Raw genomic sequence first — 14,173 nt, 5'->3', positions numbered from 1 at the left:
GTTGTTCATACTTATTAGTGCATTTATTATTTGGTACCAGAAGAGTCCAAAATGAGTACATCTAATCAGCTGATGTCTGAATTAGAGAGAGGAATGTACCAACCCACCCAGCTCTAAATGTCCCTGAACTTTGGGAGAGATTCAGAATCTGAATCCAGATCCAGATCTGAAATTGTCACCTGACTTTAGCACTGCTATAAATGGAACCAAAACCATGGAAAAAACTTTAGAATGTTCAAAGTCTGTCCCTGAATTTTGTAGCGTGAGCTCATCTTTACTTTGAAATTAGAAGAAATAATCACAGAAAGTAATTATGCTATAGACTAGAAAAAAATTGAACTGATGGAATCCACTCAGGAGATCAAGAAAACACTTGAAGAGAGATTTTTTAGAAGTTGATTTTATTGTCTCACCTCATAATGTAGTAATGTTATCTACAATTCATCTTTTTCACAACCGCAAGCCTTGTTAGGACACTGGTCATGATCAGTGGGCTTGACCATCATCCAGGCAAACTTGCATAAATGTTCCTTATTGCAGTCTTTTTGCCAGTATATAACATTCCTGCGGTTTAGGTTTGCTCCGGCACAAGAATCATACCACCACCCTCCACCTGGAATGCCATTGTACTCTAGTTTGGCACAATTCTGAAAATAGTTATCATTATCTCTGTCTTTTGTAGTGAACTTCTGATTATCATGGAGATAAGCTTCTGTATCCTGGGTCAGGGCATCAGCAGCATTGCCTTTGTATAGGCCAAGCCTGATCCTGTATTGAGACTCTTCATCTTCAATTTTGAACGGTTCATACTCTCCCCATTTGATTTCGGCATTTAGGTCTACGAGTTTGACCCTAAGTATATATGGCCTTGAGGTGTTAGTTAACTGATACACATATTCATTCCCTAACCAGTAGTTGTCATGAACTGAGCCAAATCCATACTTGTAGTCATGCCATATCCTATCAAAGTCCACAGTGCTATTGGCTGTAATATGTTGAATTACCGTCCACCCACCATCTTGCATATTACAGTAAGCAACAATAGGATCTTTCATTGGCTGAATGACATAAAGACCATCCTTGGCGCTTCCTTCAGTATGCTGAAAAATCTCATAACAATCCCTTGCATATTCTATGGGGGGGAAAAGAAAAGTATGTTTAACATTTTACTCTGCTCAACTTGTAAACCTCTCAAAATTCTGTACTTTTAACTTCAGAATGAATAAATTATTGTCCTATCAGTATTTGACAAGGACATAGTATGGTTACATACTGACTTCAGTCCATACATGGGACACCCACTAAAATCAATGGAAGTCGCACAGCAGATGATCAGGGCAGAATGTGCCGGTAAAATGGTGGGGGAGATTTTCAAAGGCAAAAAAAGAAATTACTTGCTCAACTCCCATTGTCTTTCAATGACTGTATGGTACTTAGCTATCCTTTGTGTCTCTGAAAATCTCCCCCGTATAATATAATCAGTACCCAAACTCTATAGCAGGAATGCAATCCTATTTTACTGATAGGAATACAGGTAGAATTGGCAAAAAAGAGCATTTATATTAAATTCTAATGATTATGTCCAGTGTTGGTTTATGAAGGGAATATTTGCACAACTTTCACAAATGCAGAAATATAGAACAAAGTAGCAAACCTAGAAATTCACTTTGGAAACAGATTTTTTCATTTATAAATGGCTAGATCTTGACACTGATTTTGGTTAATTGATTTTAGTTGGTGTTGTATTCATGGAACTACATCAAGGTGTGGCCTTTTGTTCCCAGTATTTTATAGATACAGATCAGAGGGGAGCTAACAAAGTATTTAACACCAATAACAGGAAAACAGATGAAAAAATGTTTCTTTTCACTTCACTGTGAATATCAAAATCTATGGGCTGAAGCGGGACTTGTATGCTGCCAAGGGCTTAGGTGAGATAAAAGTGGCATATAGACCTTGAGCTGGACGGCTGTAGAGGAGTGAATTTCATCCTTTGTGAATAAGTCTTAAGTAAATCACTGATAAGGCTCTGTTAAGGCAACAAAGGAACCTTTGGTTACACTCAGGCTGATTTCAAGCAGTTCTGAGACTAAGCCATAATGTCTGTTTTTTTAGCTAAAAAGCATGCACATAAATCTCAGCAATTCCTTTTTTGTAGGAAAGGATATTATTTAATATCTATTCCATTAACCAGTGATTCAGACATGAACTAAAATAGACAGTACTTCACAGATATACTATTATTCTATGAATAAAGTTGAAAGGAACTGAGTTACATTATATACTATTTATATTATATTCAGTGAGATACGTTGACAATGTTTGTGAAAAATACCTACAGAGCACAGTAATGGACTACTATAGAACTAGGGTTTTCAGTCCTTAGTTGGTGCTTACTGTAGAGTTTTGACAGACTGATTTATAGGAATTAGGGTGTGGTGTATAGAACTTAATTGGTTATTATGAAAAGGAGAACTGTATTCCTGAGATGCTGAGATAATTCAGGTGAGCCATGTTTTCCAAAGACTTATCAAATACCAAACAAGAAAAATCTGCCCACAGCTAAATATTCGAAGTGAGAGTTCAGAAAAGACCCCCTTTTGCCCAACTCTCTAGAACAAAACAAAAGGATGGCTTTGTGCACCCAAAATATGAGTACTTCACAAAGATGGCTTTTCCCAGAAAGCATTTCCTTTTTCCCACAAAGAGAATCTGGCTTCCAGTAAACTCTAGCTCCAGATTATCAGAGTCCTCCACCTGCTGTTGCATAGTGTTCTGAGAGGATGACATAATTCACAGCATCTGGGCCCCATGTTTCTGACCACATAGAAGTCCCTAACAGTCCTTGCACTGACCATACATCTATGGTCTTTCCTTTCCTCGGGAAAAGATCAATTAATATACTGAAGCTTGTCAGGGTTGAGACCATCAACAGACCAGAGGGACACTAAAGAACTGAACACCAAGAAGGCGTCTGGAAGAAAACACATTCTGGAAAAAGATAGGGACTAAAACCCTTTGTAAATAAAGTGGTTTTAGACTTTTAATATATTTCGAGATCTGTGAATAAGAGGCATTACAGAAGTTCTAACTAGTATTATGAACATTTATTATTAAGTACAGTCTTTGACCTTCAGATGCCTATTAATGTTTGTGAAGTACTCAAAGACTATGGTAGTGAGTGTCATAGAAAAAAAGATAGTAAAGGCTATAAAGTAAAATACTGCATACATCCCCGCCACTCCCTCTCTTGCTGAGTACCTTTCTCATTGTTGTTACTCAATCTCTGGTAGCCTCCTGGAGGGAGAAGGTGGGCATTAGCAAGCACCACAGCTTCTTCAGCACTTGTCCACATCGCATATTTAAAGAGTAACAGCAGAATAAATCCCACTGAACTTTTCAAATTCATCTTTCTTCTGAGTCAATCCCTCTGCAGAGATACACACTAAAAACATAACACAGGCTGACATGTCTCACATTTATCAGATCTGACGCTCGGTATTCCCTGAACCTGATCTGTACTGGTACTAGGGGACAGAAGGAAGAGCTAGCACATGCAAAACACCAGCAACACTTGCTATCTATGCATGAAGCAGTATTAGATAGCATGGTGTACTAACTGCTGAGAATATTTTCAGGCACCGGAGCTCACTTAAACACATTTGGACTATAATTTGTATAAACTTCCACCTGTGGCTTCAAGGGACATGTCACGTAGGCTGATGTCAGGTGAAGAAAAGCAACCTGTGGATTTGGGGCTTGAATAAACAAAGCAAAAAGGGCTCCCCTTCAACCAGGCTTTCCCTAAATAAAACCACAAGGTGTTTCTTGCAGTCAGAATTCAATATGTTAAATAAAGACTTTTCCATAGTCACATTTTCCCCTCCTCCCTGGGTTATTTGACTCCTAAATTAGTAACTGTTACTGGCCCTAGTCAAATCTAAGAGAAAACTCTGCATTATAAATTATTAAGAAAACAACTAAAAGAGCACCAGGCAGACAGCTTACCTCTCGTTTCAAGTGAAGCCTGAGAAAGAAATAGCTGAGCACAAAGCAGTGAGCTAATTCTTTGGAACTGTACTTTGCCTGCTGCTGAAGTCCAGGTGAACAGCTCGGCCCTATCTCAAAATCAGAAGGCCAGCAAACGTGCATCTTCATGATTTCATTGTGTGTTCTTGGACTAGTGGACTTTACTCTGACACATTGCATTTGCAAGTAAGCACATCTGAACTAAAACCCTACAAAGTTCCATGAAGCTTAAAATGCCACCATTAAAACTGAAACCTCTGTGATTAGGGAGTATACAGAGTGCTGGAGAACAGTGGACATTTAGGACCCAATGCAACAAAGTGCTTAAGTTCATTCCTATTCAGCATAGCACTTAAACACCTGCTTCATTTTGAACAGATGCTTAAATCTCACTGACTTCCATAATGAGTAAAGTGTACACTGAAAGTTAAGCATACACTTTGCTGTATCAGTAGTGTTCCACATTTCTGTTTTCTTTTGTAAAAAAAAAAAATTCTGGGAATTTTTCAGTGGTTATTTTCCAAACATTAAAACTGGGATGAAATCAAGTTAAAAAAATTTTTTTTAAAGGGAAAATCGGGGGGGAAATTAATAATAAACATTTTACTACAGTAAAACTGACACTTTTTTTTTTAATGTACAAAGATATTTTTTTGTCTCTTGCAGAGCTGTTAGTTTTTCCAGAAATCCTGGTTTGCATACACCCAATAATTTTCTTCAAAGTATCCTCACTCATGTTGAGCCTCTTGCTGTCTTGGAGGTAGTCCAACTTTCAAATAGATCCAGGGGTGCACTCAAAGCTCGCTGTGCCACTTTGCTGAAGTTGGGAAATGTGTCTTGCTGACTATTCCAAAAAACTAGCTCATCCAGTTTCACATTGTCAGGATTAGGCATGTTCATGTAAATAGTAAATTCCCCTTTCTGATTTGAAATTTCAAAGAGTTGAAACACTGGCATAACACTAGTAATCTGCTGCAAAATTCACCTTGAGAAGGGGTGCAACACTTGGATGACATTCCAAAAAGAATCTTCGGCATCAAACACTTTGGGGTTCAGATTACTGGCCATGGTTGTCTCCCAGTTCTTGCTGAGCATTGTGTTGAAGGTTTTGAATATTTCTCATGTTCTGGGATCAGAAGAATTCCGGAAACAGCTGGGTTTTCTCCTGCAGCTTTTGTTAACTGGCAGTCAGCTCTGCACTAGTTTTGCCTTAAAAATGCAAATGCTTAAAAATGGCCCTGAATCCAGCGATGCAAGATTTCATGTCTTTAATTTCTTTTGTAGCAGTATTACTGACAGCACAACATTAATCAGATGAGAAGGACAGGTAATATATAGCAGCTCTGGTTTCTGATCTCCCATGCAAACTTAAGCTAGGTCTGTGGAAGGGTGTGGGGTTGACCTAAGATACGCAACTTCAGCTACGCAAATAGCATAGCTGAAGTCGGCGTATCTTAGGTCGACTTACCTGGCCATGAGGACGGCAGCGAGTCAACCGCTGCCGCTCCCCCGTCGACTCCGCTTCTGTCTCTCGCCACAGTGGGGTTCCAGAGTCAACAGCAGAGCGATCGGGGATCGATTTTATCGCATCTACACTAGACGTGATAAATCAATCCCCGATAGATTGATCACTACCTGCCGATCCGGCGGGTAGTGTAGACATGCCCTTAGTCATGCAGGAAGCAGAATCAATGTTAGTTGTGGCCACATTTTCCCAAGTTAGTAGGTATATCTCAAACATGTCAGTTATTGCTGCATTGACAAAACATGTGTCAGCTGAGGGGATGAATGTCACGTCAGCAGAAAACAATGCTGGTTTATTTGCATTGAAATAAAAACATGAAAACAAAAGGCCAATATTTGAATGGTCCAAAGCACCAGGAGACTTCTCAAAATCAGACTAGACACCACATTTCTGTAGTAGAAAGAGAGAACCTGAGACATGAGGCCTGGTATAAGAGGCCCAGTATGAGGCCTGAGGCCTGAACTAAAGTAGGGTTAGGCCCTGCTAATATAAAGCAAAGTTAGCAAAAGTCAGGCTGTGAGCAGAAGTCAGGCTCTGCCTGCATGCAAGCTCACAGAACCTGGCAGGAACAGGGCTGGTATTGCAAAAACACACACATTCTTGAGAAGTACTAGGCACAAGACACTCACTCAAACACAGTCCAGAAGTATGGTACCAGAACATCCTGATACCAAATATGGTAAAATACACTCCCCAAAGATAACAGGAACATGTTGACCCCTCCTAAAGATAGGGTCAGGATGACAGTGTGATGGACAAACATGTATTGATCGAACCAAAATGTACAAGGTAAAGGGGTAGTAACTAACTACATCAGAGGGATAATAAGTAACTTGTTTGTATCGGTGTATAAAGAGGGGTCTCAAAGGGAGTGTCTTTGGCCAACCGAGGGGGGACTGGAAAGTCCTGCCATTCACTGAGCTGAATGCATACATGTCTTAGTATCCCTGTAGAGTCTGCCAGATGCTATTACCATGCTTTGTCAACAATAAACCTATCTGGGTGCCTTCACTACTAAACCAAGTCTTGTGGTCTTATTGGGAAGTTCGACTGGATCCTGCTGTCTGCGCTATCTGGCCAGAGCCAGTGCAGCATGCAGCCAGAACACACATGCAGCCAACATCTGACAACAATTTCCATCAATTTAGATACTAAAGCATTATCATTTTCTGTCAGATACTTACGAGTCAGGTTGCCTGCATTAGGAAGGGTTTTTGATGCTGGACAGTATTGATGCACAAAGTCACCAATTGGCCACTTTGCAATGAACAGTGGTTATCTGGCAAAACAAAGAGCACGCACAAATTCATTGACACAATCGTGCGGTGTCCTCTCTTTCATTAAAGCCGTGGTGAAAGCTCCTGATATTGATGGTTTATCCCGAAGCTCACTTTCTTCTTTAAGCTTCTTGTGTCACTTGCTTTCAACATGCTCCTTTATTCTGTTAGTGCGAGCACTGACCTCAATGCTGCAGTACTAGCAGTGCAATGCATCCTCTTCACTCCCATCTTTTCTTTTCTTGAAAATTTCTAAGCACCGATTTTCTTGTTGGTATTCAGGCATAGATTTGCATTTTCACCCCATGTTTACCTTTTTACCTTATCTTTATCTGTGGAGGATTGATTGTTTAAATTCAGCACTGCACAAAATGGATGCAAAGAAATAGATGGACAGCATCTCCTTGTGAGTCAATCATAGCGCAATATTAATACTGTTTGATTTTCCAACCTCTACTGTGTGTGTTCTATGTTTTATGCTGAGGAACTGCTTTAATCTCAGAGCTGTAGGCCACAAGCATTAGTGTTTAACAAAAATAAGTACCAATTTTTTTTTGAGTGGATTAATAAATGAGTGTAAATCAGTAAAAACTAAACTCCTTTTAAAAAAAATTAAAAACTGAAAACACAGAACACTATGTATCAGGCATAGCCTTAAACAGGACATAAAAATAGAAAAATAAAGAAGAAAAAAGAATAAGGGGTTTGACCTTTAGCTTATATTCTATTTTATTTGAAGTATCAAGAAATATATTAATTAAGGGTAAAAAGCTATGCCGTAAGGTATGAAAGAGCTAACTTTTGGACTCTCTACACCTGGAAATAGTTCTGACCCTCCTGTATCTCTTCCACATTATCTTTAATAAAGCATTGTTGAAACCACACAAAATTTTGTGCACTCCTTGCTACTGCCTGTACTATAACTGACAAAATCCATCCTTGTGCAGAGGGCCAGTCTGCACAAGATCTATGCAGCATGTAAGTCCTACGTAAACCCTATTTTGAGTTCTTGTTGTGGTCTACTTGAGTTAGATTGTTAGATTGCAGCAGTCCCTCGACAATACAAACACAACCCAGGTATCATGTGAGTTGTTCTGTTTCAAACATATATTAAGCAAAAATATATAAAAGATTGGTTCAGGGAAGGTTTGCTTATTTTTACAGTTAAATTTAAAGACACCTTCATCGGTTTTTAATGTGATTTCAAGGGTGACCAAAGCTTTAATAAACACCCAGTTAACTTCTTATTAGTTTTAAGTTTTATAAGCTCCCTCTCTCTTGGTAAGAGCTATATCCTTATCTAGTAATAAATAAAGTCTTAATAACAGGGCCAGATCCAGCTGTAATGATGCCATAGGAGAGGATTGGACTTTTTTCTTTGTAACAAGGATTTCCAAAGTCAGAAACTGACTAATCCTCTGTATGCAATGACCCTTCCACAGTGGCAGTTAAACCATGGTAGCAGAAATAGATTTAAGCATAGTTTTAACAGTGCAGACCAGATATAACACTTAGCAAACTAAGGGTCTGAACGAATAAACCCTTGCTCATGTGAGGAGTCCCATAGGTGCACCATCTATGTGACTACTTTGAAAACTGGGCCATCAAAACCAGGTTTGTATAGGGGTCTGACTCACTGAGTTGACTCAGAATTTCTTCATAGTTTACTAAATGTATTTTTGTATATTGATGTTGTAAATGGAATAAATAAATTACATTTATTTCTACCATTTAAAATATGTTGTCTTTCTCTCACGCACTTATACTAATCTTTTGAGTTTCAGAGAAAATGTCTGTGCTGCCTTCTTTTCATTCCTTCTATATTTTAGGACTTGTATGGGGCATTGTGACAGCTTGCGTGAGACAGAAGAACAGTTCCACTCACAGCAACGATTACTCAGCCTTGAACTTCTGAGATGGCAGTGGTGTGTGAAGAACTTGCTTTGGTTGACACTATAAAGAAGTGGTTATTAAACTGCTGGAGCATGTTATACATATATCTAGATTCACTGAAAAAAGTCGTCTTTCACATGCATTAATGATTTGTAAGATGAACCTTAGTTACATATTTTACACTAAATTAAAAAACTCAAACTCTTCTCTCGGAAACATTTGAAATTTCAAATGTTAAGAAATCAACATTTTTCTATCTTAAATTCTGAAATGTTCCAGAACTTGCAATGGGAACTAAAAACATGTTCCAACCTAAAATATTACAATTCTTTTCTTCAGTTCTTCAGCAGTTCAGCCCAGGAGTAGTTCTAATGCAGTGGGAACTCTCAATATTAGGAAACACTATTTCACTAGGAGTGTGGTGAAGCACTGGAATCGGTTACATAGGGAGGTGGTGGAATCTCCATCCTTAGAGGTTTTCAAGGTCAGGCTTGACAAAGCCTTGGCTGGAATGATTTAGTTGGTGTTGGTCCTGCTTTGAACAGGGGGTTGGACTAGATGACCTCCTGGGGTCTCTTCCAACCCTGATATTCTATGATTCTATGACATAACCCTGTGTTCAATGGCTGAGATGATGATTACCATTGAAGCCAGAAGAAAAATATCTGCTTGGGAAGCAGCATTGTGTAGCATCACACTGATATCCTCAGATACAAGATACTATAAAAATATGAAATATTAATACAATTCTAGTAAAAAAATTAATATTGTTAGTTCTCTACCAAATCAGGGCAAAGAATTTTTTGACACAATCCAACACAGCTGTACTTTTGTTGCAGTGGCATTTGGGGCCACAGTGTATTACTGTAAAGAAGTTAAATGAAGTGTGGACACACACACACACACACACACACTTAAAAAATCTAGCATTAATTTAAGTTTCTGGTTAAAAACAAGTACGCATAAGAATAAAGAAAGCAGGTAGTTACTTTCACAGCTTACAGGAACATAGGTTATAGCAGAAACAGAGATCATTTCATATTCAAACTTCTGATGATAAACTGTTTTAATATTCTCAGTAAAATACCTATTATTGTAGCAATATACCTGTCTTTACATAGCTTATTTGAACTCCTGACTTGGAACATGAAAGAAATATTAGGCAGTAAAAGTATGCAGACACAAACTATAGGCAAGGTATTAAATATACATGAAGAAGCAGGTAGTATGAACTCTATTTAAAGAAAAAAACAGTGCTTAAATCATGCTAGCAATTAGTCTTTGAAACTATAATTGTTTCCTAACAAGAGTGCAACTGAGAAAAGACAAAGTTCAGCCGGGAAAAACGAGTGATGTATCTATTAACAATTTATTGCATGACAATAGTAATAGAGCAAATAATGAGTTCCAATGGGTATATTTGGCCTATCATAAAATACTCATAACAAACTAAGTAGGAAAGATAGTGTAGATTTTCTACACAATTAGCTTTTTTTCTAATAATATTGAGTTCAAAGGAGAAAGAGACAGAGTTCCTCGTTGTTTTTCTCTTTTGTTGTGTGTGCTACTAAAGAGGGTGTTTCATGTATCCGGGGCTGGAGGTGGGGTGAGAACAGAATAGGGCCTTCGATATCATGTACTGGTATGTAGGATAAAATTTTGCATAAAGAGCTTTAAAAGCTCTATAGACATTTTATTCCATTTTTTTAAAGCAGAAAATGTAAACACTGAATTTTTTTATACTGTGTATTTTCAGTGAAATTTGGCTGATTCTGTAAAATCCTGCTGTATTTTTCCTATTGTACCTAGATTAATAGGGCTTTGGAGAAAGTAACTTCTATCACAACATAAACTTCAAAGGCTAATAAGAAAGCACAGAAATCTGGCCAGTCCCATTCAGGCCAGATGACCTCTTATCAGTAGGGAGGTGCCTGGTGATAAAAATAATTGGTTGATGCAATGAAAGAGTTGAAAGTGCCAGTAATACATACACTTACTTTTTGCCAGCACTATCTCAACAATATGTTTGTCAGAGTGAGTCAAATGAGGCCCTTGTAATCTGTGTAGAGTGCAGGGCAAATCAAAGTGGAAAAGAAAGCCATGTACACATTATGAGTATGCAATCAGTAGGAAAAATTAAAAATATCAATTGAATAGTAGCTTCTGCAGTAGAATCTCAGTGCTAACATAGAACTACAATATGAAGTTTCCAAAGGGGCCTAAACGAATTACACATCTAATTCCCACTGACTTTCAATGGGATTTGGTTGCCTAACTCCACTGGGCCCCTTTAAAAATCTCAACCATGGATATTACATTTAGGAAAGGATCTTTTTGGATCATTTAGCCCAATATACTACATCTAGTAAGGAGCCTGGATTCCTCTGTGTGTGTGGCTAACCTTTCTCTGAGCATCTTTGGTAAATATGATAACCAATGCAGCTCAGTAGGCAGTATTCCTCTTTCCGTAATGTTTCACCTGATGGAGCACAGCTGTCAACCCTCTGCTCTCTTGTAGTCTTAAGGGGCTATGGAAAAGGGCTTGTCTACTCACTGTACCAGGCATTAGGAGTCCCAACCCTGTTTCCCAGCTTCTGTAAGGGATATCTGCCGCATTATTTCACCTCCAGTTCTGGTTGACCTGGGAACTAGCCTCACCACTGATTGAGTACCTGCACTGGACACCTCCCAGGTTGGCAACTGCTTGAACTTTTCTTCCTAATCTACCTCACCAACTTCCTGTGCTGCTGTGAAGGCAAAAAAACAAAAAACAAAACCCTACCTCATGCCAGCCAATCTAGCAGTGAGGGGGAAATTCCTTCCTAATAACTAAAAGGTGACTGTCACAATAGCCACAGCAGACCCCAAATCCAGTCCTACTCTAATCCTATGGGTGGGACCTGATCTGGGCATGTAACAGTGCCTGAACCAGGGGAAAGGACTTATTTGATCTCTCTTTGTGTGTGTAGAGTCAATGGGCTTGCACTGCACCCCTCAAACCAGCCACTCAACTAGGATGCCCAGCCTCTAATTACTGTCCCTCATCCCACACCCACAAGGAATCAGAGCTCCCAGAAGGTGTGTTTGTGGAGGGGAGACCTTGAAAGCTACAGAGCCCTCTTTCACCTTCTAGCTCAGACACCCCCTCAGGCTGCAGGAGATATATGTATTCTAATACAGATGTCCCCCAGGTTATGCAAATCCGACTTACGCAAATCTGCATTTACGGAAAAAGTTCCGTAAGCTAGCAATAGGGTTGCTGGTTTTTTTGGCGCGTAAGTCGGGGAGCGTCTGTATCTAGGTGAAGTGTGTGCCTTTAAATGTTCTCCCACTACTTGTTTTCATAGTAGCATTCAATATAAATGATTTCACCCACCTTTTATATTGTTGCTCTTCTGATACCAGTAATCACCTATCTTCTCTACACTCATCTTTAAAGTTTCAGTTCAAATTGCAGCTATGATAAAAAAAAATGACACTTGAAATCTATTCCTTTTGTGTCTCCTTCAGTGTTATCTGGGTCTACCTGCGTGGCAAAGTAAGTTTTTATTGATTTTTACTGTTAGCTGTGCACAATCAACACATTTAAGAGGGATGAGCTGGATTGGATTCTATTTTGTGCATCTATAACAGAATTAAGTATGTTCCAACTGCATGGAAAAATTCTGTCATTGCAGCTTCACAACTGTATTGAAAACAAAGGATTGTGCAAGTATCATTCAGGGCATAATTTGAAGAGAAAGGTGTTACAAGAGTTTAAAGGTGGGCAGAATTTGGCCTGCAGAATCAGTAACACTGATGACAAAATAGGACTTTGGATCCCAGATTGATTTTGCAGCATTGGAAGTTAACTGCCTCCTCCCTCTTTTTACCTGGAAACTCAGCATACCTGTGATGGAGTCACAAGGACAGAGTAAACATGAAATACTACAATGCCATTTCTACAATCACTTTTCTGAGTAGAAGTGCACTTTAAGTGTCATTTTTTAAACCTCAATAGATTTAAAATATGACAGGTTACAAAAATATTTATTAAAATCAAATATCCTTACCCAGATCCCTATAAACATCTTAGTTTATTAAAACAAAACATTTAAAAGTCTAATGAACTTTTCACCATTTATGCTGTTTACTTACATTCTGCATTTCTCTTGGCTTTGACAATGTAAAAAGACTTGTGAGTTTTTCATTGGTTAAGTACATTTCTAAACAGTCACATTCAGATTAGCATGAACTAGCATGACGATGCAGGGATGGTTGCAAACATTGGGCTAAATTGAGCCATGTAGGCAGAGCCTTGCATTTAGGCACAATCTTTTTCTGAGTGACAGGTGCAGAGACTGTTAGGCTGTCTCAACCTTTTAGGATGGTATAACAATACCTAGCTCATATGCAGTGCTTTGTAGCAGCAGATCTTAAAATGCTTTCCAAAAGGTGGTGAGTACTGTTATCCCCTTTTACAGATGGGGAAACTGAGGCACCAGGAGGGAAGCAATTTGCCCAAGATCACTCAATAGCCATGCTGGAAATTAAACCCAGATCTCCTGAGTCCTACCCACAGTCCACTTACCCTCACCCCATACAAAAGGGGAGGCATGGCCACTGCCTCCCCCTTGCCCCATCTGGGTGTTTTGCACCACCAGGCACACAGAGAGGTAACAGTGCATGTGCAGGAACTATGACTGTGACAAGGTCATGCATAGGACTTGCCCACACATACTTGCACAACGGCCAGACACAGTGTAACCAACTGTCAGTGAATATTGTTAAAACTAGTTCCTGCAGGAATTAATATTTCTTCAATCATGAGAATACTTTTATTGTTCTAAGGTTTTTTAAATCGCCAAATCTGACTTATCAGTGACCCTTTACATTCTTCCAGTCTTCCTTAAATCCTTATATCATCTTGGTGGCCTCAGACTGAATTTTCTTGCCTTTCAATATCCTATTAGAGTGAAGAGCAGCCTCAAGAATCAAATTTTCCCCTAAGTATATAATTTTTGAATAACTTAAAAAAAAATTAAACCTCCTCACATTAGTCTGCCTGACGCTCAAAAACACTTTGTTCTTTCTGTATTTACTATGCTCCCTACCCGTTAGTTATGAATTTAATCATTTCCAGATCCATGCTCTCCTTCAGTTCATTGACAAATATACTTAACAGTGCTAGTCACAGTACAAGTCCTTTTAGGACCACCTTGATACGTGAGAATGGAAGGAGAGAGGCAACATCATTGATGTTTTATTGCTATCTATCTTTCAGGCAGGGGTTTTTTACCTGTTAGAATCACAATACACTTGGGACATTGCTGAGGATGATAAATATCACACCACACGTTAAGGAATCTCATTTATCATTTCAAAATCCTTTGCACGTTAGGGCTTCAAAGTATCCACAGCAATAAGATCAAGGTCAGGCAAGACATTCACTTGCTTGCTGAAATCTCCT

The 14,173-nt window shown here is 38.9% G+C and overlaps 1 protein-coding gene across 2 annotated transcripts; it reads right to left on the bottom strand.

The window, feature by feature from the left end:
- Positions 1 to 390: 390 nt before the first annotated feature.
- LOC128836787 (fibrinogen-like protein 1) lies at positions 391 to 4,088 on the bottom strand. 2 transcript variants are annotated; one of them, XM_054027378.1, is made up of 3 exons: positions 4,009 to 4,088; positions 3,262 to 3,445; positions 391 to 1,132 (listed from the first exon to the last, which is right to left on the bottom strand). In XM_054027378.1, the coding sequence occupies exons 2-3, from the start codon at positions 3,407 to 3,409 to the stop codon at positions 435 to 437; spliced, it is 846 nt and encodes a 281-aa protein (XP_053883353.1). In that variant the 5' UTR covers positions 3,410 to 3,445; positions 4,009 to 4,088; the 3' UTR covers positions 391 to 434. The 2 variants fall into 2 exon arrangements, with proteins under 2 accessions (XP_053883353.1, XP_053883354.1); XM_054027379.1 differs by having other exon boundaries at positions 3,262 to 3,430; positions 4,009 to 4,077.
- Positions 4,089 to 14,173: the final 10,085 nt, after the last annotated feature.

Source organism: Malaclemys terrapin, chromosome 4 (assembly GCF_027887155.1).
Source record: "Malaclemys terrapin pileata isolate rMalTer1 chromosome 4, rMalTer1.hap1, whole genome shotgun sequence".
Lineage (NCBI taxonomy): Eukaryota > Metazoa > Chordata > Testudines > Emydidae > Malaclemys > Malaclemys terrapin.
This window is presented reverse-complemented; position numbering and strand designations above follow the sequence as displayed.